The sequence below is a fragment of the Bombina bombina genome, chromosome 5, assembly GCF_027579735.1.
Source record: "Bombina bombina isolate aBomBom1 chromosome 5, aBomBom1.pri, whole genome shotgun sequence".
Classification (NCBI taxonomy): Eukaryota; Metazoa; Chordata; class Amphibia; order Anura; family Bombinatoridae; genus Bombina; species Bombina bombina.
In genome coordinates this window covers 926,226,136-926,249,748 of record NC_069503.1, presented here as the reverse complement: position 1 = coordinate 926,249,748, position 23,613 = coordinate 926,226,136, and the positions used below count along the sequence as shown (strand labels likewise).

At 37.9% G+C, this 23,613-nt stretch overlaps 1 protein-coding gene across 1 annotated transcript in view; it reads right to left on the bottom strand.

The window, feature by feature from the left end:
* Positions 1-23,613, bottom strand: part of PREX2 (phosphatidylinositol-3,4,5-trisphosphate dependent Rac exchange factor 2) — a 689,594-nt gene that overhangs the window by 296,631 nt on the left and 369,350 nt on the right. Inside the window, exons 20-23 of the mRNA XM_053715101.1 lie at positions 16,712-16,848; positions 13,808-13,928; positions 7,834-8,018; positions 3,756-3,917 (exon numbers count right to left, since the gene is read on the bottom strand). Coding sequence (XP_053571076.1) covers positions 3,756-3,917; positions 7,834-8,018; positions 13,808-13,928; positions 16,712-16,848 — 605 coding nt within the window. The remainder of the gene's footprint in view (positions 1-3,755; positions 3,918-7,833; positions 8,019-13,807; positions 13,929-16,711; positions 16,849-23,613) is intronic.

Genomic DNA, 23,613 nt, shown 5'->3' with positions numbered 1-23,613 from the left:
CTCCCCCCTCTTTGTCTATCTCCCCCCTTTCTTTTGCTCTCTCCCCCCCCCCTTTTGCTCTCTCTCCCCCCCTTTTGCTCTTTCTCTCCCCCCTCATTTGCTCTCTCCCCCTCTCTTTTGCTCTCTCTCCCCCTCTTTTGCTCTCTCTCCCCCCTCTTTTGCTCTCTCTCTTCCCTCTTTGGCTCTCCCCCCTCTCTTTTGCTCTCTCTCCCCCCTCTTTGGCTCTCTCACCCCCTCTTTTGTTCTCTCTCCCCCCTCTTTGGCTCTCTCCCCCCCTCTCTTTTGTTCTCTCTCCCCCCTCTATTTTGCTCTCTCACCCCCCTCCTTTGCTCTCTCTCTCTCTCTCCCCTCTTTGGCTTTCTTTCCCCCTCTTTGGCTCTTTCCCCCCTCTCTTTTGCTCTCTCTCCCCTCTTTTGCTCTCTTTCCCCCCCTCTTTGCTCTCTATCTCCCCTCTTTGGCTCTCTCCCCCCTTTCTTTTGCTCCCCCCCTCTTTTCTTCTCTGTCCCCCCTCTTTGGCTCTCTCCCCATCTTTAGCTCTCTCCCCCCTTTCTTTTGCTCTATCTCCCACCTCTTTTGCTCTCTCTCCACCCTCTTTTGCTCTCTCTCTCCCCTCTTTGGCTCTCTCCCCCCTCTCTTTTGCTCACTCTCCTCCTCTTTGGCTCTCTCCCCCCTGTCTTTGGCTCTCTCCCCCCCTCTTTGGCTCTCCCCTCTTTGGCTCTCTCCCCCCTCTTTTGCTCTCTCTCCCCTCTCTCTTGCTCTCTCTTCCCCTGTCTGGCTCTCTCTTTCAAACCCTTGCGCTCTCTCTCACAGCCCGTCTCTGGACATGACACCATTGTGGCAGCCCATCCGGCCACGCACCCATCACGGCACCCGTCCAGTCACGTCCCTCGTCGCGTCCGGCCATGCCCCTCGCCACACATAACCATGCCCCCAGCACGGCGCTCCCGTTGGTCACGCCCCCTGTCACGCCGCTTTAGCCTTGCTCTGTGCTCTCTGCTGTCCGGATCCAAACGGCCAGGTATGTTTGTCCTCGTGCAGTCTCTACTGCGCATGACTGCATCTGACAAACATACTTGGCCGTTTAGTATATAGGATATATACACACACACACACACATAATCAATTAAACACATATCAAGGTAATTGTTAATTTTAGCCTGGTCTAACGAAACGACTTATTGTTTTCTGTCCTAACATTACCACACCACTTGTAATCTAGGCCTATATTAGAGCATTTTATTTTGTACTTGTCTCTTTATGTACTGACTTTATAGAAATATCTATGTTAATTTAACGCCTTGAGTGCTAATGACGGCTCTGAGCCGTCACAGAGTTTCCCACTCTGGTGCTAATGACGGCTCAGAGCCGTCACTAGCACTCTCCCAACTTGAGGGAGATCTGGGGGCTCCCACCCGCTCCTACCCCGGCGATCGGTGCTGCATAATGACAGGCATCGCCGGGGCTTCCCGTTTTGCGTGGTGACATCACACGCAATAACGTGATGACGTCACCGTGCAACTTTATTTAACATTAACAATGTTAAATATAGGAGCAGAGGGCATGCTGCTTAGAAGCCTGTATCTCAGGCATCTAAGCAGCTACAGACCCCGAAGACCCACTGTTGGAAAGGTAATCGCCTTGGGGATCTAAAATAAATTAAAAATAAAGTAAGAAAAAAATATTTTTAAAAATATTAAATAAAAAACCCTTTAAAAAAGCCTTAGCACCCAGGTGGGAAAGTGCTTAGCACTCAAAGGGTTAATCAAAGGTGTCTCAATAGAACACAAGGTAAAACATTTCAGTGTTTAAACAGTTTTTTTATATTTCGGATACAATGTTATATCAGCAAAATGTATTCCAGAAATAAAACATGATGTTGAACAATAGAATGTAAGTCTTCCCCCACATTGGTATTTAGAGTGTTCACACAGTTAATTCCAAATTCCGGAGAGACTAAATTCCATATTTTAATCCCATAAATCTAATAAGAAGATATTCTGGGACACATGATTTTTTTAAAAAAAGATGTGCTTCAAACATCTGGGACATTTCAAAAGACACCAAAAACACTTGAGGTTGAGGAGCACAATGTACGGATTCATGTTACTGCAATTGACCACTGACTATTTTTAGAACTTAAGTTTCTCATACCAACTAACAACAGAGCTGAATAACTCAATGCACTCGTGGTTACTATGGTAACACATTACCTCTCAAGAGAAAGTACATCCAGTTAATATCCTCAAATCTAAAACTACCTCTCCAGATCCATAGATTCCTGGTGTGTTCCAATCAATGTCAATACGTATGAATTAACCCCTTAGTTGCTTAAAGGGAAATTAAACCCACATTTTTTCTTTCATGATTTAGAAAGAACATACAATTTCAAACAACTTTGTAATTTGATTCTATTATCTAATTTGCTTAATTCTCTTGATATACTTTGCTGGAAAGCATATATAGATAGGCTCACTAGCTGCTGACTGGTTGCTGCACATAGATGCCTCGTGTGATTGGCTCACCCATGTGCATTGCTATTTCTTCAACAAAGGATATCTAAAGAATGAAGCAAATTAGATAATAGAAGTAAATTGAAATTGTTGTTTAAAATTGTATTCTATCGGGTCTATTTATTAAGCTCCGAACAGAGCTTGATGACCTGTGTTTCTGGCGAGCCTGCAGGCTCGCCAGAAACACAAGTTATGAAGCAGCGGTCTAAAGACCGCTGCTCCATAACCTGTTCGCCTGCTCTGAGGTGGCAGACAGAAATCAACCCGATCGAATACGATCGGGTTGATTGACACCCCCTGCAAGTGGCCGATTGGCCGCAAATCTGCAGGGGGCGGTATTGTACCAGCAGTTCACAAGAACTGCTGGTGCAATGATAAATGCCAACAGCGTATGCTGTCAGCATTTATCATGGTGCAGCGGACATGGCTAGCTATAGCGGATCATGTCTGTCCGCACAATGATAAATGGGGGCCTATGCCTGAATCATAAATTACATATTTTGGGTTTAGTGTCCCTTTAACAATGTGTTGGAAACCTCTACAGCCATTAAAAAAGTTTTTTGTTTTTTTAAAAAAACACCACACTGAATTAGTAATTTTTTTTTTTTCCTTTATAACATTAAAATATGAATTTGAAAATACAGAATCCTCATGATTAGTTTAATTCTCACTAAATTGTTTTTAAATAATGTATTTTCTAACACTGTATGAGTTCATCAAATTCATCTTTTTATTACTAAATCTCCCAAATTGAAGCTCATTAAAGGGAGCAGTCAAATCAAAATTAAACTTTCATGAATCAAATAGGACATGTAAATTTAAACAACTTTCCATTTTAATTTTATCATCAAATTTGCTTTGTTCTCTTGGTATTCTTTGTCAAAAGGTAAAGCTAGGTAGGCTCATAAACTGATTTCTAAGCCGTTGAAGGCCTCCTCTTATCTCAGTGCATTTTTACAGTTTTTCATAGTTAGACTGGGTTTGTTCATGTGTGTCATATAGATAACATTGTGCTCACTCCAGTGCAGTTATTTATAAAATCAGCACAAGGGGTAGTCTGCAGTGGCTTAGAAACAATATAACTGTGTTGGTTGCAAAACTGGGAAATGGGTAATAAAGGGATTATCTATCATTTTAAACAATACTCTTTTTCAAGTAGGCTGTCCCTTTAACTGTAAATGCATCATTCATTGTATATTTTAAAAACAAAACAATAAATAATGGAGACAAATATTCCCATCATACCTTCCTGTAACTAGTGATCCGTCTGTAGATGTGCTCAATTTTCTCTCTGCAAATGACACTGAATTTACTCTGCAGCTCTGTAGGAATCACTTCATGCAAGGAATTCAAGTTGTTGCAGTTCTGAACAAACAGTTCATCGCTTTTAGCGAGAGCTTCTACGATCTACAATAATATTCATAAAAACAGAACATGTTCATATTTTAGCAATCAGCTATTACATACGTACATTAACCCATGAAATATAAATATAATACACATACAATCTTCAGACATTGCTACACATTCATTTAAACTATATGAGATAACTTCAGTACCCTGTATTTTTATGTTATTATCTACATAAATGTTTCAGAGGGAATGCATTATAGATGTTTGGGTAATGGAAATATTAAAAATATGAACATTTTAGAATTAAATGTACATGTAATTCGAAATTGTGAGTTTTTTTTATTAAATCCATCTTTTATTATTGCCGAGAGATAAGCATTAAATTACAAACAGTGGCAAATTTGCCCCATGGTACAAGTTTGTTGCAAGTCGCACTCATGTGTACATAATCGATCTTACTTGAAGATGGCGTTTTAAACCACAATAAACTAACAATGAACATTGACAATGACAAATAAAACAATACTGGTTGCTTTATCCTTATGTTTCATTTATGTGCTATTTGCTTATACGTAATAGCCAATCCTTATAGGCGTACTCCTCCTCTGTATATGGTGATGTAGGTTGCTGCTACCCTTCTACAAATTACCGTGAGCGGTTTTGTTTTATCATCAGCCTGTGTAACCCTTTTCATCCTGGGGATCTCTCCTTTAACCTATGAACCACTTTGTATACCAGCATTTTTCTTTTTCCTTTCCTGTGGGATGATTTTCAGAATGAGTCTAGTTTTATTTAAGTTCCTTGGTACCTTTCTATCTCTAAAAAATATTTGAGCTCATTCCCCCTTTAACTTATTACTGATTACTGTGAGATTAGAACAAATGCATTTTTCTATGATAATATCTTGTAATACCATTGTTTTTATATTATGAGCTTTATTCTTTAACTACTATTCTTCTCTATATACTTCTATATTTATACTAAAACTTAAAAAAATACCTTTTTTTTAAAGGTACCTTTAAAAAGTCAGTCTCCAGACAGCATTCACTCATTTAATATTGTCTGGTCTTTAAAACCCATTATTGTTTTATTCTTAACTTTTTATTTTTGCTATCCAAGAGACACTTTTGATTATATTATTCAATTAACCTTCATCCCTTAATCCTGAAAGCAGGACCTTGTTCCATCAGGGGATTAAGAAGAACCCAATGAAATAAATCTTTTGTCCTGCATACTCACTGGACTGATCATTTTGTATCAGTTGGGTATCAATACTTCATATGAAGGTTGGTGTCTAGATGCCACAGGTGTGGTGCCTTCTCCTTATATATAAAGAGAGGCCAGTACGCATGCAGTCACACATTGTGTGCATGGATATTGTTTTTGGGGTGAGAAAAAAAACATTTTCTTGAACTCTAGAACAAGTTGCATACACAAAATTGCTATAGAAAGGCTGCAGTTTTTTTATTTCCTTTATTGTGCACAAAATGCTTATGAAACTTTTCACCTTATTTTGGTAACACCCATCACCCGTTAATCAACAATTAATATTTAAAAAAAATTTAAGCCATTAAGGGCTCCATTTATCATTGTTTGGAGAAATCCGACTTTCAGTTCTCCAAGAAGTTCTCCGCAGCTCGCCCTCTGTGAGGCGCACTTGTGCGCCAATATTTATCAAAAAACTGGTCGTATTATACCGCTTTTTTCCAAAGTCGAGATGCGGCGTGTTAATGATAAATCTCGACTATATTTACCATTCCATCATCGTAAAAAAGCGCATATTTTTGGTATTTTCCTTTTTTATTACTGGATATAGCCATTCTTTTTATTAATGTTATAATTGTTGTAATTTAAGGTTATATAAACATTTATATTTGTAATATGAATTGAACAAATTTCTATATTATTATTCTTTTTGTGTTTTTTTTACAAACTATAACCTTTTACTACTATTCCACGTTATTTTTAACAGATGGCTTCCATATTACAAAGTAATTTTTTTTGGTTTATCTACTTAACACACCGCATGCAGACCTTTTTCTACTATTCAACGTTATTTTTAACACATGTCTTACTTATTACAAAGTCATGTGTTTTGGTTTCTCTACATTACACACCCCATACAGACCTTTTAGGCCTTCGTTTATCATGATAAATGGAGCCCATACTATTATTCCACTTTATTTTAACACGTCTCACATATTACAAAGTCCTTATTTTTTGGTTTATCTACTTTAGACACCCCATACAGACCTTTTACTATTATTCTACGTTATTTTAGCACATGTCTTACAAAGTCTTATTTTTTTGTCTTTTGTTTAGCTATTTTAGACACCCCATGCAGACCTTTAACTATTATTCCTTTTGATTTTCAACACGTCTTTTATCTTTACCAACTAATTTGTTTTTCTCTACCTACTTTACACAACCCCTCTAGACATTTCACTACTATTATTCTTTTCAAATTAACGTCTTACATTGACCTAATCTTACACTTTCATTGATAAGATGTTTCAATTCATTGATAAGATGTTTCAATATATATTACACAATAACGACAATTGTTTATATTTGTTAAATAATATATGCATTTATTCTGTATATAAAATAAAATAAAAAAAAATGTTGCCAGCACATTCATAAATTTTGTAATAACACATAAATGAAAAAGTTACATGTTTTCATATTTCAGCCTCATTTTCCTGACTGCTGAGTAACTGCTTATCAGTCCAGTTTCAGCTTTAAGCTGATGGTGGTCTTAAAGCTATGTGTGTGCAATCAATTGCACCAAGAACATTAGGCATACCAGCTACTTGATAAAAAGATGCCTTAACTGTGTGCCATTCTTGCACATTCCTGGGTACAAAAATAAACTTCTTCAGATGTTTCAAAACTGCTTTTAAAACAATTCTTAGATGCCTGCAAAATGAAGGCTGGCTAATGCCCACCACAGCACTAGAGACTGCCTGAAATGAACCAGTTGACAAGAAATGCAAAACTGCTAATAATTTTAAAAGTCCAGGTATCGCCCTTGTTCTTCTTGTCCTAGGGTCTATGTCATTTTGGATCAGAGAGTAAAGATTTATAATACTCTCCCTATTTATACGAAATCTTTGCTTTATCTCCTTATCAGACAATGCCTGTAGTCCACACCGGGGTAAAAAAACTCTAGGCACTCTTTGGCGTCTCCGTATGGGCATATTACCATCATCAAGACGATTTTCACGGCCCCTTGCCAAAGAAATAGCAGCCAACAGCAGAAAATATTCCATCTTCTCTCTCACAAAAAATGAAGTAAATGAAATGTTCTCCTCAGTGGATATGGAGAACTTTGGAGGGCGTAATTGTAGGAGAATATTAGGTTCTCCCATGGCGCAAAATAGTGATAAATATGAAATTTGGCGATCTGTTAGTCGATTTGATGAAAATACGACCGAAAAAGCGCTGTTTTAAGCTTCAATCGGCGCACATGTGCGCCTTGGCGAGATAGAATAGAGTGGTCGGATTTTTCGGTCGAAAATCAGTTTTTTTGGTCGTATTTTGTTTTAATACATAGGAGAGAATTTACGCCGGCGTATTTATAGGCGTAAATGTAGGAGAATTGCAATGATAAATGGAGCCCTAAAAAATATATATATATTCAGCACATGAAGGCTTATCATGAAATTTATTTGATAAAAAATAAATAAAAGAGAAATCTAAAACAAATCACTCAGAGAACTTGTCTAAAAAGTTCACTGGCTGTGATATGGTCTAGACATATATTTTCAAGGAACCCTGATCTTTTCTAAACAAAATGGTGACACATTACTTTTTTAAACATTGCAAATATGATGATGCTACAAATTATCATTAAGTTTTTTTTCTGATTCAATATACTATTATTACAAAAATATTTGTACATTGGAAGGTACATCCCACTTATAGCAAATGGCAAATTGATATCTTCTATCCACTATCTTATCCTTACCTTAGAGCTCAAGCTAAAGAAACCTTTTGGCTCAACCATCTTCTCTATGACATGGCACTTGATTCCTGCAGTGCTGTCGTATTCATAGACAACTCCATATTCCAGATGAACGTTATCAACAGTCAGGCTAACGTGATCCTTCTTGCCATCAATAATGGCCATGGTACTGAACTTATCGATAACCTCTGGAATAAATAAAACACAAAAGGTAGCCATTAATAACCAGTATAACACTGAATATACATGTACTGTAAATATAGTGTACTGTATATGTTAAATTTGATTTGTTTTCTTAGTATCCTTTGTTGAAGAAGCAGCAATGCACTGCAGGGAGCTAGCTGAACACATTAGGTGAACCAATGACAACATTGCTGTTCCTGAGCCTACCTAGATATTATTTTCAACAAAGGATACCAAGAAAATGAAACAAATTGGGTAATAGAAGTATATTGGAAAGTTGTTTAAATACCCTGCTCTTTATAAATGATACAATAAAAAAATGGAGTTTTGTGTCCCTTAAAAGGTTATGCTTATTATGGCTGGAATTTTTGGTAAAAAAAAATAATATTTGGCAATGTCAGGAAGAGGTAATTGACACCTAAGGTGTTGGGTGATGGTCCCGTTGTGCAGAAGTAAAGGAGTAAAGCAGAGGACAGTCCAGAGCAACAGGTTAGGGAATACACTGAAGATCAGTCTGCACAAGCTTAGATACAAAGGGAACAGGAGAAAACTAAGTCCAGTTAACAGGTCGGGGCAATACACACTGAGGCAGTCCAAACAACACAAAAGGAGCAAACAGAAGGCGGAAGTCAAGAGAAAACAGGCAGAGATCAGGAATCCAGAAAACAATAGAGGAACTGGAAAATCAACAAGCAACAGGAGCAGGGAAACTGGAGAAACTCACAGCAATGTCCAAGCAATTTGTTAGGAGCTTCAGAGTTTTATAGGGGAAGACCCCTCCTCTGGGAGTGGCCCATCAGGATGAGAGCCAATGTAAAGTAAAGATCCTTTGTAAGTGAATGTACCTGTATATTTACTAGCGCCTAGATTTAGAGTTTTGCGGCCAAAGGGGTGCATTAGCTACGCGTGCTTTTTTCCCCCCGCACCTTTTAAATACCGCTGGTATTTAGAGTTCACAGAAGGGCTGCGTTAGGCTCCAAAAAAGGAGCGTATAGCATATTTACCGCAACTGCAACTCTCGATACCAGCGGTGCTTACGGACGCGGCCAGCTTCAAAAACGTGCTCGTGCCCGATTCCCCCATAGGAAACAATGGGGCAGTTTGAGCTGAAAAAAAACCTAACACCTGCAAAAAAGCAGCGTTCAGCTCCTAACGCAGCCCCATTGTTTCCTATGGGGAAACACTTCCGAAGTCTGCACCTAACACCCTAACATGTACCCCGAGTCTAAACACCCCTAACCTTACACTTATTAACCCCTATTCTGCCGCCACTATCGCTGACACCTGCATTTTATTATTAACCCCTAATCTGCCGCTCCGTACACCGCCGCAACCTACGTTATACTTATGTACCCCTAATCTGCTGCCCCTAACACCGCCGACCCCTATATTATATTTATTAACCCCTAATCTGCCACCCCCAACGTCGCTGCCACCTACCTACAATTATTAACCCCTAATCTGCCAACCGGATCTCACCGCTACTATAATAAAGTTATTAACCCCTAATCCACCTCACTCCCGCCTCAAAAACCCTATAATAAATATTATTAACCCCTAATCTGTCCTCCCTAACATCGCCGACATCTAACTTCAATTATTAACCCCTAATCTGCCGACCGGATCTCGCCGCTACTCTAATAAATGGATTAACCCCTAAAGCTAAGTCTAACCCTAACACTAACACCCCCCTAAGTTAAATATAATTTAAATCTAACGAAATAAATTAACTCTTATTATATAAATTATTCCTATTTAAAGCTAAATACCTGTAAAATAAACCCTAATATAGCTACAATATAAATTATAATTATATTGTAGCTATTTTAGGATTAATATTTATTTTACAGGCAACTTTGTATTTATTTTAACCAGGTACAATAGCTATTAAATAGCTAAGAACTATTTAATAGCTAAAATAGTTAAAATAATTACAAAATTACCTGTAAAATAAATCCTAACCTAAGTTACAATTAAACCTAACACTACACTATCAATAAATTAATTAAATACAATACCTACAAATAACTACAATTAAATAAACTAACTAAAGTACAAAAAATAAAAAAGAACTAAGTTACAAAAAATAAAAAAATATTTACAAACAGAAAAATATTACAACAATTTTAAACTAATTACACCTACTCTAAGCCCCCTAATAAAATAACAAAGACCCCCAAAATAAAAAAATGCCCTACCCTATTCTAAATTACAAAAGTTCAAAGCTCTTTTAAATAACCAGCCCTGAAAAGGGCCATTTGCGGGGCATGCCCCAAATAATTCAGCTCTTTTGCCTGTAAAAAAAAACATACAATACCCGCCCCCCAACATTACAACCCACCACCCACATACCCCTAATCTAACCCAAACCCCCCTTAAATAAACCTAACACTAAGCCCCTGAAGATCTTCCTACCTTATCTTCACCATGCCAGGTTCACCGATCCGTCCTCCGAAGTCTTCATCCAAGCCTCCGAAATCTTCATCCAAGCCCAAGCGGGGGCTGGCGATCCATAATCCGGCTGAAGTCTTCTATCAAGCGGCGGCTGAAGAGGTCCAGAAGAGGCTCCAAAGTCTTCCTCCTATCCGGGCAGAAGAGTAGATCTGGACCGGCAACCATCTTCTTCAAGGTGGTGACAAGCGGCTCCATGTTGAAGACCTCCGGCGCGGATTCATCCTCTTCTTGCGACGTCCTAAGTCCGAATGAAGGTTCCTTTAAGGGACGTCATCCAAGATGGCGTCCCTCGAATTCCGATTGGCTGATAGGATTCTATCAGCCAATCGGAATTAAGGTAGGAAAATTCTGATTGGCTGATGGAATCAGCCAATCAGATTCAAGTTCAATCCGATTAGCTGATTGGATCAGCCAATCAGATTGAGCTCGCATTCTATTGGCTGTTCCGATGAGCCAATAGAATGTGAGCTCAATCTGATTGGCTGATTGGATCAGCCAATCGGATTGAACTTGAATCTGATTGGCTGATTCCATCAGCCAATCAGAATTTTCCTACCTTAATTCCGATTGGCTGATAGAATCCTATCAGCCAATCGGAATTCGAGGGACGCCATCTTGGATGACGTCCCTTAAAGGAATCTTCATTCGGACTTAGGACGTCGCAAGAAGAGGATGGACCCGCGCCGGAGGTCTTCAACATGGAGCCGCTTGTCACCGCCTTGAAGAAGATGGTTGCCGGTCCGGATCTACTCTTCTGCCCGGATAGGATAAAGACTTTGGAGCCTCTTCTGGACCTCTTCAGCCGCCGCTTGATAGAAGACTTCAGCCGGATTATGGATCGCCAGCCCCCGCTTGGGCTTGGATGAAGATTTCGGAGGCTTGGATGAAGACTTCGGAGGATGGATCGGTGAACCTGGCATGGTGAAGATAAGGTAGGAAGATCTCCAGGGGCTTAGTGTTAGGTTTATTTAAGGGGGGTTTGGGTTAGATTAGGGGTATGTGGGTGGTGGGTTGTAATGTTGGGGGGGGGTATTGTATGTTTTTTTTTTACAGGCAAAAGAGCTGAATTATTTGGGGCATGCCCCGCAAATGGCCCTTTTCAGGGCTGGTAAGGTAAAAGAGCTTTGAACTTTTGTAATTTAGAATAGGGTAGGGCATTTTTTATTTTGGGGGTCTTTGTTATTTTATTAGGGGGCTTAGAGTAGGTGTAATTGTTTAAAATTGTTGTAATATTTTTCTAATGTTTGTAAATATTTTTATTTTTTTTGTAACTTAGTTCTTTTTTATTTTTTGTACTTTAGTTAGTTTATTTAATTGTAGTTATTTGTAGGTATTGTATTTAATTAATTAACTATTTAATAGCTATTGTACCTGGTTAAAATAAATACAAAGTTGCCTGTAAAATAAATATTAATCCTAAAATAGCTACAATATAATTATAATTTATATTGTAGCTATATTAGGGTTTATTTTACAGGTAAGTATTTAGCTTTAAATAGGAATAATTTATTTAATAAGAGTTAATTTATTTTGTTAGATTTAAATTATATTTAATTTAGGGGGGTGTTAGTGTTAGGGTAAGACTTAGCTTTAGGGGTTAATACTATTTATTATAGGGTTATTGAGGCGGCAGTGAGGCGGATTAGGGGTTAATAACTTTATTATAGTAGCGGTGTGGTCCGGTCGGCAGATTAGGGGTTAATAATTGTAGGTAGGTGGAGGCAACGTTGGGTGCGGCAGATTAGGGGTTAATAAATATAATATAGGGGTCGGCTGTGTTAGGGGCAGCAGATTAGGGGTACATAGGTATAATGTAGGTTGCGGCGGTGTACGGAGCGGCAGATTAGGGGTTAAAAAAAATATGCAGGTGTCAGCGATAGCGGGGGCGGCAGATTAGGGGTTAATAAATATTATGTAGGTGTCGGCGGTATTAGGGGCAGCAGATTAGGGGTACATAGGGATAACGTAGGTGGCGGTGGTTTGCAGTCGGCAGATTAGGGGTTAAAAAATTTTAATAGAGTGGCGGCGATGTGGGGGGGCCTCGGTTTAGGGGTGCATAGGTAGTTTATGGGTGTTAGTGTACTTTAGAGCACAGTAGTTAAGAGCTTTATAAACCGGCGTTAGCCCAGAAAGCTCTTAACTACTGACTTTTTTCTGCGGCTGGAGTCTTGTCGTTAGATTTCTAACACTAACTTCAGCCACAACTCTAAATACCGGCGTTAGAAAGATCCCATTGAAAAGATAGGATACGCAATTGGCGTAGGGGGATCTGCGGTATGGAAAAGTCGCAGCTGGAAAGTGAGCATTAGACCCTTTCCTGACTGACTCTAAATACCGGCGGTAGCCCAAAACCAGCGTTAGGAGCCTCTAACGCTGGTTTTGACGGCTAACGCCAAACTCTAAATCTAGCCGTAGGAGTTTTGCAGCACCTTACTTTTACCACATAGACTTGTGGTGCTTATGTTCCTTTCTGTATACTGTTGTACTGTAGGCCTCAAGCCTGGGGACTGGATTAATGGCATAATGGGCAGAGAGTACTCAGTACCCTGAGTTTACACCAAGCTCATTGTTGGATTGTTGTTCCTCAGCCTATCTAATACAAACCGACACTCTTACCTTAGTGTGGGCCATACCATAAATGGCTCAATAAGTGATCACCTCATACAATATTCAACCTAGGAAATTATATTGAATTGTATTTCCTGGTTTGATTTTATCCAGGAAATATTTTGCTTATACAGCCCGATTGTCTCTAGATGTTTTTAAATGTACCCATTTTTTAACCGTATCTAATAAAGTATTTTTTTATTTTATTTCTTTTGTTGAAGTATCCACCACTAATAATTGTTGTGGGATTTGAGTGCTTTAATGTGTATTCTTTTTTCAGCTGTTCTTTAACTGTTTTTGTAGATAATGGGCAGAGATACAGCAGATAAAAAAGAGGTATGTGAGAATAACAGGAGAGTGACCTCAAGGCGAGTGCCTCGCCCGCTGGACAAACAGACCAAGGATGGACAAGATGCAGATCTGGCACAGGGCATGGCCGATTGAACCAAACTGTGCTCAGTTCCGGCAGCAACAGATACACTGGTTCTCTTTCTGTGAGTATTTTGAGTTATACCATGACAGGCAGGCTATTTTGGGCTGAAGGTAATACAACTATCTCTGTAAAATGGAAACACACATTATAAATACTTGTTGTTTTTACTAATACATTGTTGAAGTGCAGTACATGGAGGATTAAAAGACAAAAAAACATGACAATATAGAGAAAAAAATCAAAAAGCTATTTAAAATGTGGAAATAACAGAAAACCAATCTATTTAGCTGAAAGCATTACCTTCCACTTTACAGTCAAAGCCATCTCCTTCATTGTCTCCTGAAGATTTGCTGTGTGTTGTTTTCAATATGTCTTCTTTAGCACTCTCAATGCTATCATATATCCACTGTATTGAATCTTGCTAACAAAGAGAAACAAAAAGTATTCATTAATATGGCAGCCTAATATCCTGCAAGGCCATGTGATTACTATGGTTACCACATAGCCTTAGGGTTCACACAATAGCTGTAAGAAGGGAAAGTAATGGAACTTTGTAGCCTTATTGCTTTTTGCTTTATATTCTGAGTTTAGCACAATATAGACAATAAAGTGATCGGTTATATAGAGGCCTATTTATCATAGGTCTTGCAGACCTGATCCGACAGTGCGGATCAGGTCCGGAAGACCTCGCTGAATGTGGAGAGCAATACGCAAGAGCTGCTGGTACAACTCCGCCCCCTGAAGACTCACGGCCAATCGGCCGCCAGCAGGGAGGTGTCAATCAACCCGATCGTACTTGATCGGGTTGAATTGTGGCGATTCCTGTCCGCCTGCTCAGAGCAGGTGGACAGGGTTATCGAGCAGCGGTCTTTATACCGCTGCTTTATTACTACTGTTTCTGGCGAGTCTTCAGACTCGCCAGAAACACGGGCCCACAAGCTCGATAAATTGGCCTCATAACCTCTGTTTACAGAAAATACATGTTTATATATATATATATATATATATATATATATATATATATATATATAAGAAATAACAATTTCCCAATAATGATAGCATTAAGGGATCATAGGAGGCGCATAGTCTATAGGTGGAATCCTGATAGATCCAATGACTAGTTAGGTCCCACTTTATTTTCCACAGATGTGGTTCTGTAGTGGCTGCTCTTCTTAAACGTACCACAAATGATAATCTAAAATAAAAAAAAACAAAGAAGGCGCCTCTAGGTGCAATAAAAATTAAAATATGGATATCCAAAGGTGAGAAACAGGTTTACTCACAAACGCTGCAGCACCAGGTGTACTGATTGGGGCCTACTGGGATCTTACAGTGTCCCAGCTCACTGATCCAAGGTGTTGAGTCGACTACTCCCAGCTGACCTGATTTGCCAACCATCAGATCATTTATTAAAAACTTTAAAAATAGGTAGAGCTGAAAAGCATATCAGTCTGAAGAAATAGCCAGTGTAGCTGAGAAACGCGTAGCATATCTATTTTTAAGAGTCTGATATGCTTTTCAGCTCTAACTATTTTTAAAGTTTTTAATAAACGTTGTTTTATTTAAAAACCTTTGTTTTTCACATCTTTGATCCAACGGTTGGCAAATCAGGTCAGCTGGGAGTAGCCGACTCCACACCTTGGATTAGTGAGCTGGGACACTGAGATCCCAGTAGGCCCCAATCAGCACACCTGGTGCTGCAACGTTTGTGAGTAAACCTGTTTCTCACCTTTGGATGTCCATATTTAAATTTGTACTTCACCTAGAGGTGCCTTCTTTGCTCTTTTTGATTTTATATCAAGCAAACATGGTATTAAAGAGGCAAGGAGAATATCATAAGGATATCTGAGTAATAAATATAAATAAAAAATAAAACATTTGGAAAGGCGTTGGGAGGCATCATACCATAGAACATTCCCTTAAAATATGCTGCACCCCATTGAAACCTGCAATTCTAGGCCAAAATACATCTGTGAGTTTAGGGACAGCTTCCTCAAACTCATCTGGGAAAGTATTTAACTGAAGGAACAATAAGATGATTCACAAATCTATTAATTTAACAGTTGTTATTTAAAAACAAACACTGAAGTAGTGCATTCATTTTAAGGCACCAATTCTAATTTCCTAGGATGTAAGCAGCATAGGAAAGCATTTAAATATTCATGTAATGTTTGTGCATATTATAAATAAAATATTTGTTTATTTAATTATTTTGGATACTTCAACAATCATTGCTTGAGCCATGTAAATGGCATCACATTATTAAGTGCTTGTTGCCCTAAAGAAAAAATGTCTCTCCCCTAAAGGAACAAGCAATCAAGAATGCACTGCCACTGAAAATAATAGCTGGGGTCCTATAGATTCAAATTGGCTGTTGCACCCACAAAGCTATTTTTTTGGGGGGAAAACAATATAATAGTGTGGGAAGGTTGGAGGCTGCAAAAACATGGTACATTTTGTTACAAATATGCATGAAAAAAACAAAAAGCACAGGAGTTTGATGCAAGGGAAGTAGCCTTGAAACACATTTTCTAACATGGATTGAAAAGGAATTAGAGAAAGTATATGAGAAAAATAGAATGTTAAATGTTTTTTTATCAATATACAACAGTCACAAATAAAGTGGCCGAATTATCATTGTGTGGACGGACATGATCCGCTGTAGTGGATCATGTCTAACGCACATCGATAAATGCCGACAGCATACGCTGTCAGCATTTTTCATTGCACAAGCCTTTCTCGTGAAATGCTTTGCAATGCTGCCTCCTGCGTATTCACGGCCAATCGGCCGCTAACAAGGGGTGTCAATAAACCGGATCGTATCCGATCGGGCTGATTGCTGTCTGCCGTATCAGAGGTGGCAGACGAGTTAAGGAGAAGCGGTCTTAAGACCGCTGCTTCTTAACTCTTGTTACTGGTGAGCCTGAAGGCTTGTACAGAAAAAGATGCATTGGGGCCGATTTATCAAAGCGTCAAAATGTGATGTAAAATGTAAGATAAAATACATAATCATATAGAAGAGAGCAGGTGCTCCTGTCCCATGGGATCTGATAACCCACTTGATATGTACCCACACTTAGTTACACAGGTATGGAATAACAGTAATAACAAAATATTAACTCAACGACAACCAGAAAAGAGGAATTAATTTGTTTAGAAAATGCCAGTACAGTAAAGTTCATTGAAATAGTTGGGAAGAGCTACCTGCACTTGGCGTCTGTACTTCCTGCAGGCGGTGACATGAGCTATGACACTTGCATGGCTCTCCTTGCTCACATTAATTCCATTCACTTTGATGATGCATTGCCCGGGGTGAAGGCCAGCAACAGCTGCTACAGTTCCTACAGTAACAAAGTTGAGAAATATCTAATGTCACTTAAAATTGCAATTGTGTTACTGATTTACAGTGAACGGACTGATTACATTGAATGTCTCAGTTTTATAATAGGAGAAGCAATCTGAAAAGATGATACTGCAGAGATCTATCAATTTAAGTATTGTTAAAAAAATAACTTCCAAACCAGAGCAATATTGGGAAGGTCAAAACAGATGTAATGAGTATGCCTGCAACCTTGATGGCACTGAATGATTAAATTATTTTAGAAAACCTTTGTGAAGAGAATAGTTTACACATAGCTGCTTTTTGTGCAGATTCAAAATGCATTCAGTCCTTCACCAACAGCATTGAATAAAACCAATAAAGTTATTTCTGGGACATGGTTAGTAGATTCTAGCACATAAAACCCCTATATTTTAAGGGACATTCTGAAAACAACATACAAAAACGCATGTGCTCTCTTCTAGAGAGTGTGAGGGCACTGCAGCTTTCAGTGCTTGTGCATTACTCTCTCGCATTAGCTCTAGATTAGTCTGAAGCAAGCAAATACAGGAGGAATGCATAAATGTGTGTCTTCAGAGGTCAATAAAGAACACAAGAGGTACTACTGAGCTGGAAGGGAGTTTTGCACAAATTATACAATTTTAAATTAAAAACACTATGTTCATGATGCCCCCTTAAATGCGCAAAATGTTTTAATGCACTAGAACATGTTTCTGCTGTGTGAAACTATATCTTTAATACCTAAGGAGTTAAACACCTCTACTAATCTGCTTTGGAGCCGAATACAGTTAGTGAGCCAGTGATTAGTGGTATGTCCAAAATATGTCCAAATCTGCCAATCACCATCTCTGTGAAGCTCAGGAGTGAAAATGCATTGCTGCCCTGGAGCAGACATTAACTATGTATTTAATTCCTTTGCAACTGTGAAACGCATAGTGCACAAAGTGCAATAGTGAAATACTACACGTAATACTTAAAAAGGTGCTTCTGTATGCAATGAAGAGGTGCAAAGTAACTATATAATAGCTTAGCCACATATTAGTGTGAATGTCAAGAAAAAAAGACAAATAAAAAAATACATTTAAAAAAATGTAATAATAATAATAACAATGATAATAAAATAAATAAATACATAAATAAAAGCTCTGAAAACTTGAAAAGGCCTTAAAACCTGAATGTAAGTCTTGGAATGAGTTTCTCTGAATATAAATCCAAAATGTATTAATCCATTTGCCGATCTTCACATCATTGTTCCATGTATAGAGTGCAGCTAAACTTTAGGCAGGTCTGTTTGCAATAATAGCCACCATACCAGTTAGAGGAAAATCTACGGAACACAATACAGTGCAACTCCGATTTAAATGTTTTAATTTCACAAAACAATCCCAGACACATACACTATTGGTTTTACAGAAAAAAAAAAAAAACATGCAATCAGTAGACTAAAAAATAAACACAGGGTTTGTGCTTCCACTTGCTGTACCACTAACTCTGCAGCATTTCCTTTTAAAAAAAAGTCTGCACTAAAAAGCTGCCGTACTTGAGGAACCCACTGCGGGCTGATTCACATGCCAGGGATTGAAGGGACCAATCAGTAGGGAGAATCAGAGGTACAGCAAGTAGCAGCAAACCTGGTGACTCTTTTTTTAGAACACTGATTACATGTTTTTTCCTGTTAGTGCTACACTGTATGTATCTGGGCATAGGTGGCCCTATTGTTAAGTGAAATAAGCAACTGCCTAAGGCCTCACTGATGATGGGGCCTTGCAGAGGGACATAGGAAAAAAAATGACTTTTTTTTTTTTTTAGCCCGAGATATCAGTTTTTGGTAACATAGTTGCTTAGCCCACCAACTTTCTCCTTGCACAGCTGGATATTCTAACCCTCACAGCCTCTTAAACAACTGCAATTTCTCTAGTTGTCAAGTGCAGAATCCTACCTTCCCCTAACGTTCTGCCTGCCCCTCTGCGGTGCTGTCAGCATCAGCATAACCTGGAGAGAGGTGGGGTACAGGCAACAATGAACGTATAAAAAGGACAGGGGGATTGCACCTTGGGCGTTTTTTATCCCCTTTGCAATCAGGGGTTATAAGCTGCTATTAACATTTCTTATATTCTCTTTTCTGTCCCTCCTCTCACACTCTGCATTTTAGCCATTCAGTCCTGACTCATAAATAACTCTATGTTAGTGAACACAATGTTCTCTATATGGCATACGTGAAATAGTGCTGTCTAGCTGTGAAAAACTGTCAAAATGCACTGAGATAAGAGGCAGTCTTTAAGAGCTTAGAAATTAGCGTATGAGCCTACCTAGGTTTAGCTTTCAATAAAGAATACAAAGAGAACAAAGCAAAGTTGATGATAAACGTAAAATGGAAAGTTGTTTAAAATTTCATTCCCTATCTGAATCATGAGAGTTTATTTTAACTAGACTGCCCCTTTAACTATTATTTCTCTTTAATAATGTAAGAACTTATCCCTCTTTAATACCACAGCATTAGAAAGATGTGATACGGTTTAAATAGACTTTATGGGGTAGATTTATCAAGCAGTGGATGCTGCAATCTACCCCCATAGTTTCAGGTTCGCCTGAAATATAAGTTAAGAAGCAGCGGTCTTAAGACTGCTGCTCCTTAACTTGTCCGTCACCTCTGAGGTGGTGGAGAGAAATCATGAATGACACCCCCTGCTACCGTCTGATTGGCCGCGAATGTGCAGGTGGCGGTATTGCACAAGCATTTCACACAAAATGCTTGTGCAATGATAAATGCAGACAACGTATGCTGTCGGCATTTATCGATGAATGGCGGACATGATCCGCTACAGGCCGACACATGATAAATCGTCCCCTGTATATTATTATTATGCCTAATGAAATGGCGATATTAGCAAAGAAACACGTTTTATTGACTGTTAACGATTTTAAAAGCCTTAATTGTTTTTTTGTTTTATTTTGTTATTGCAACTTGGAGTCAGTTTGAAACACTGACCACCGGGAGTGGAGAGATACAGAGTCAAGATTACAGTGATATGAGTGACTGAGAGCACTCAATCAGCCACATTCAGCACATGATTAAGGGCAAGTGAGCCCGAAATGTTGCTTGTTTTGTGCCAGTATGTTGGACTTTTGTTTCATTTAATAGTAGCTGCCATGTTGTAACTCCATTTTTGATGTGTTTTTTCCCACTTTTTATTTGAGTATAACAGTTAACCAGAGCTTTGACGTTACACTAACCGAACAAGCATAAATTGTGATTGCGCTCATGCTTTCATATTTATTTTAATTAGTAATATGTGCACAAAAAGCCGCAAGAATCCGATACCTTTAGCACGTAGCAGTTAGCGTGCCGCTCGTAATCTATCCCAGGGTAGGATATGTACATATTCTTTTTCAACAAGATATACAAAAAGAGTAAATTTGATAACAGAAGTGAAAGTGTCTTAAAACTACAAGCTTTATCTGAATCATGTAAGTTGAATTTTTACATTTTCATCCCGTTAAGAAAAATACCACATATATATTTTACCTTATTTTGCAGAATTCCTTTTTAAAAAATAGAACTGTTTCTGTGTCAAGTCTGCCATCCGTGCAGTGAGTACAAGTGTCACATGAACTCACCTAACTTAACAGGGATGAAAGTGCTTCTATAGTGCTTTTCCAACATATGCAAAATGATTGACAGTAAAGCCTCAGCATTGGGGCATGGAATCAATGCATATTTAAAAGACAAAAACTGCAAAATTAAGTACTTGCATATATTTTTTGTCATAAATTTGTCTTTCATGATTCAGAAAGAGCATGTGATTTTAAACATCTTTCCAATTTACTTCTATTACCTAATTTGTTTTGTTCTTTTTGTATCCTTTGTTAAAAAGACATATATGCCTCGTGTTATTGAATCACCCATGTATATTGCTGTTTCTTCAACAAAGTATAGCAAGAGAATGAAGAAAATTAGACAACAGAAGTAAACTGGAATGTTGTTAAAAATTGTATTCTCTATCTGAATCATGAGAGAAACAATTTGTGTTTTATGTCACTTCAATGTTACAAAAAATGAATTTGTGTAATTAATAATATAGTATGGTTACAAATCGCACTATTGCTACAATATATTATACAAAATGACACCACACTTTTCCATTTTTATAGTAGGGTTTGGGAATCTGAATATACTGCTGCTATAAAAGCAAAATAATGTTTTACTTATTTAAGTTTTATTTAAAAAAGTCTGCTCTTTTATATGTATGGTAGAAGTTTTAGACTTTCTATGATAATGTCCCTATAATGTTAAGAAATATGAGTGTTCTGCTGATAAAGGACATCTTTAAATAATGTAGAAAGAAGAAAACTGCATGTGTATATCCAACCCGCCTTGTCTATTTACTGAGAAATTGTGTTTGTTCATGCAGAAACAACAATAACTTCATTTGAGCAGAGAGCACTTACCAGTTTTCTTTATCAGTACTATGATATATATATATAATGACTATATCTATAATATGCATTGATGAAATGCTTGCATGAAATGATAGATGATATATATAGAGAGAGAGAGAGAGAGAGAGAGAGAGAGAGAGAAAGAGAGAGATAGATAGATAGATAGATAGATAGATAGAAAGATAGATAGATAGATAGATAGATAGATAGATAGATAGATAGATAGATAGATAGATAATAGAGAGACACTGTTCACCAAAAACTCAACAGAGTTTCAGTTTATTGAAAATGTTCAGGGGCTTAAAGAGGGAGGGACAGACAAACATACAAACTACAACAACAATCTAACAGGATCTGCTTTTTCAGCTGGTTTTTTCAGACCGGAAGATTTAGCATGAACACAATATTGCAAATTCGGCTCTCTTTCTTGCACTTGCAAATGATTTTTCGGCCACTTGAAAAAAGCCCTATTTACACTATGGAACCAAAAACTGCTCAGTGCTCACAAAACATTTTCAGCTCACTTTTCAACTTTTCGAGTGAAGTTTGGCTTATTGAATTCTGCAACTTAAGGCATTTGATAAGCCCTTGGAAAAGCTAGTTAGAGTTTTCAATGGCTATTTGTGAATAGTGTTTTACATTGCACCTATGTTAAACACTCTAAAATGGCCATTGGAGACATTATGGTGGTTTGTTAACATATGTGATATTGAATCATTAATCCCTATTAGAAAGTCTGTATACAGTAAGTAGACTACACATTTACAGATATATAGGCACATATGTAAATGTGATGACTGTGATATCAGGTACAGCTATGGAGATCTACAGGAAAACTCAATTCAGGAAACCTACATCTACAAATATCATGATTTTATAATTCATATCTTGGTGTATTGCCACAAACAGTACAGCTAATACTAAAATTGTGCTTTTACAGCAGATTGCATAATTGTTGCTTTCAGAGTTAACTATTGCAATCCTTTTCTATCCACACCACTGCTAACCCCTCTGCTGGTATGGGAAGACTGTGTACTGTTTTTCTATCTCTATATAGACGTTTGACACTTTAACAAGGATTGCTTTTTTTCTACTGCTTGTTAAAGCCCATTTTGGCATGAACTGTACATGCTGGGAGTTTCTATGTAAAACACTTAAAATATATATTTGCATGAGGCTCCATGCACGATAAGTCCAAACTCGTTCACAACAGTGCATCTGTTATTAGTTGTAATCTGGAATGGTTTGTGACTGTGACTTTAATAATAGATGCATTGTCATGAATGAGATTGGACTTATCATGCATTTGTATTTAGTGAATCCTGTGAAGTACCTAATACTACAGCCAGTTCAAAAGAATGATATAGCAGCACCACCAACTGTATTTAAAACATTATTGCTTTATTGTGCCAATTAAAACAGACAACGTTTCGGACCCATGTCCTTAGTCATGTCTAACATAAAACATTAAAATCAACCTTAAATAGGCTAAAGCTCCGCCTACCACACCTGTTTTCACCTGTGTTAACGCTTAGCTATCTTTTTCTGAACCAAATGCCATCTAGTGGCCAAATTCTGAATTTTTCAAAAAATATTCAGAGACCTTCAACAAAGGATATGCAGTTAGTCAAATAAATTTTTTTGTATCATTTCATTTTCAACATCAAATTCTTAAACAAAAAATATTTTGTTGTTTAGTGTGCAGTTATTAATATTCACTGGTATATACTCCAATCCATCTCCCTGCTCATTCCATTCTGAGTCATAGTCCCTAATTTGTGTATCCAATATAATTCCCTGTACTTTAACATTTTTGTTCTATTTTCACCCCTACTAGGTATTTTTATATGTTCAAGAACCTGGAATCTGAGTTGATTAATTTGATGTCCAGCCATAATAAAATGGTTGGACACAGGAGCATCTAGTTTACCTGTCCTGATATTACTTTTGTGTTGGTTAATGCGCTCCCGTACTTTCTGGGTGGTCTCGCCAACATACCCCAAACCACATGGACACTTAATTAGGTATATTACAAACTTAGAATTACAAGTGTAGTAATCCTTCAACCTGTATTTCTTGCCTGTGGAGGGGTGAGTAAAAATTGGGCCTTTGATAAAATTATTGCAATTCTGGCAATTAAGGCATGGAAAACATCCCAAGTTCTTATCCCCAATATGCCCCTGATTTATATTCCTCTTTGGGCCCTTTAAGGTTTTTACCCCTTCTAAATTCAGTCATGGGGGGGTTAAAAAAGTCTTTCACATGTGGATTTGAGATCTGTAGAATATGCCAATGCTTTCTTAACACTTTCTGTATTTGACTACTC